At 42.7% G+C, this 1,526-nt stretch overlaps 1 protein-coding gene across 1 annotated transcript; it reads left to right on the top strand.

The window, feature by feature from the left end:
* The first annotated feature begins 578 nt into the window (after nucleotides 1-578).
* Nucleotides 579-1,030, top strand: LOC130736050 (glycine-rich cell wall structural protein 1-like). The gene is made up of 2 exons (XM_057587904.1): nucleotides 579-603; nucleotides 699-1,030. Exons 1-2 carry the CDS (start codon nucleotides 579-581, stop codon nucleotides 1,028-1,030), a joined length of 357 nt encoding a protein of 118 aa, XP_057443887.1.
* Nucleotides 1,031-1,526: the final 496 nt, after the last annotated feature.

Raw genomic sequence — 1,526 nt, 5'->3', positions numbered from 1 at the left:
ATGATAACCTGTGTTAATTCTATTAAATGCTCCATGCTACACTCTGGTATAAATATTTCCATTTATTCCTTAACCATTTGTCCTTAGTATTTTCTATTACAAATTTTTATGTGTCAATCCGTCACCGGTCACAATATAAGCCTAATTTTCTTGACGGCTTCACGCCTCCATTTATAGCTTTGTCCGACATGCCAACGTGCATTAATCCTAAAACATAAACAAAAACTGTAGCGTGATATGTACTGACCTAGTGCGAATGGAACCATGGGTATTTACTATTTGAGAATTGTTATTGGAACCCCTCCCACATATATTCCGATCTCCTTTTTAAAATGCGAAAATACTAAAATGTTCTTAATGACAAAAATTATAAAAAATCTTCACTCTTACATTCTCTCTCATCTCTCCTTTCATTCTTCGTCTTTTTTCTTTATTCCCTCACCACCACCACCACCATCACCACTCTCACCACAGTCACCACCACCGTGCTACATGAATGACTATCTGTCAGTTTGTAAATTTTTATAGATCAAAAGCATTTAAAGGGTATCTGTCAGTTTGTAAATTTACCATAATAAATGGTCACGCGACACGATAGTAAAGGTACGTAGCAGAGGTGGTGGGTGTAAGTATTATCTAATACCGACGGCGGAGGTGGCTATGGTTACCTAGTGGCAGGGGTAGTGGGGGTGGTTAAGGTTGTGATGGTGACGGTGGTGGTGGTGGCAGTGGTCTTATTAATGGTAGAGGTGGTGGTGGCGGTATTGTTAGAGGATGGAGGAAGCGATGGTGGACTGGTGGTGATTTCAGTGGTGGCGGTGACGATGATGATAGCAGTGATGGTGACAGTGGTCTTATTAATGGAGAGGTGATGACGGTGGTGGAGGGTGAAGGTGGAGATGAAGAAGGCGGCGACGGTAGTGGTAGTGTTGGTGGTTGCAGTGACAGCGATGGTGGAGGAGACAGTTGGAGTGGTGGCGGAGGTGGTGGCGATGACAGTGGTGGTGGTGGAGGGTGGTGGTCTTATTAATGGTAAAGGTGGTGGTGGTGGTGGTGATGAAGGAGGCGGTTGTAAGACCCGGATTTGCAGAACTAGATTTAAAGTTTAATTTCCGACTCACGCGTAGAATCAGTGTAAGCGTGACAGGAGTTTACAGTTTGGGAAAGTTCAATGAAGAAGAAAGTTCAGGAATTGCTTGAGGATAGTACCATAGTCGTTTTAGGAGTTAGTGCGAGTCGTCTGCACACCCGCCTTATGTCGAGAGTGTCCAGAATAAGCTAATTCCGCTCTTAAAGCAATGTCTAAGCGAAATTCTAAATCCTTGGAAAAATAAGAAGTTATCTTTTTTTTTCCTTCAACCAGTGTTTCATTTCGGAACCCTGGACTGTAAGCACGATAGGATTCACTTCTCGGAAGTCCGACGACGTTAATTTCTTTGCTTCAAAAACCCTAAATTCAATCACTGAATGAAGACTTTTTCTATTCGGAGCTTTTAACGAAGTTTCCATCCGCGTTGCCAGATTTC

This window comes from Lotus japonicus, chromosome 2 (assembly GCF_012489685.1).
Source record: "Lotus japonicus ecotype B-129 chromosome 2, LjGifu_v1.2".
NCBI classification, from domain to species: domain Eukaryota; kingdom Viridiplantae; phylum Streptophyta; class Magnoliopsida; order Fabales; family Fabaceae; genus Lotus; species Lotus japonicus.
The sequence above is the reverse complement of the archived record's forward strand: the minus strand, read 5'-3'. Positions and strand labels throughout refer to the sequence as shown.

What these genes read in the sequence shown, in the direction of transcription:
- LOC130736050 (XM_057587904.1), top strand. Translation starts at nt 579, where the DNA reads ATGGTCACGCGACACGATAGTAAAG. An exon ending in CACGCGACACGATAGTAAAG is followed by an intron (nt 604 to 698) that starts GTACGTAGCAGA and finishes GGGGTGGTTAAG; the next exon opens with GTTGTGATGGTGACGGTGGT.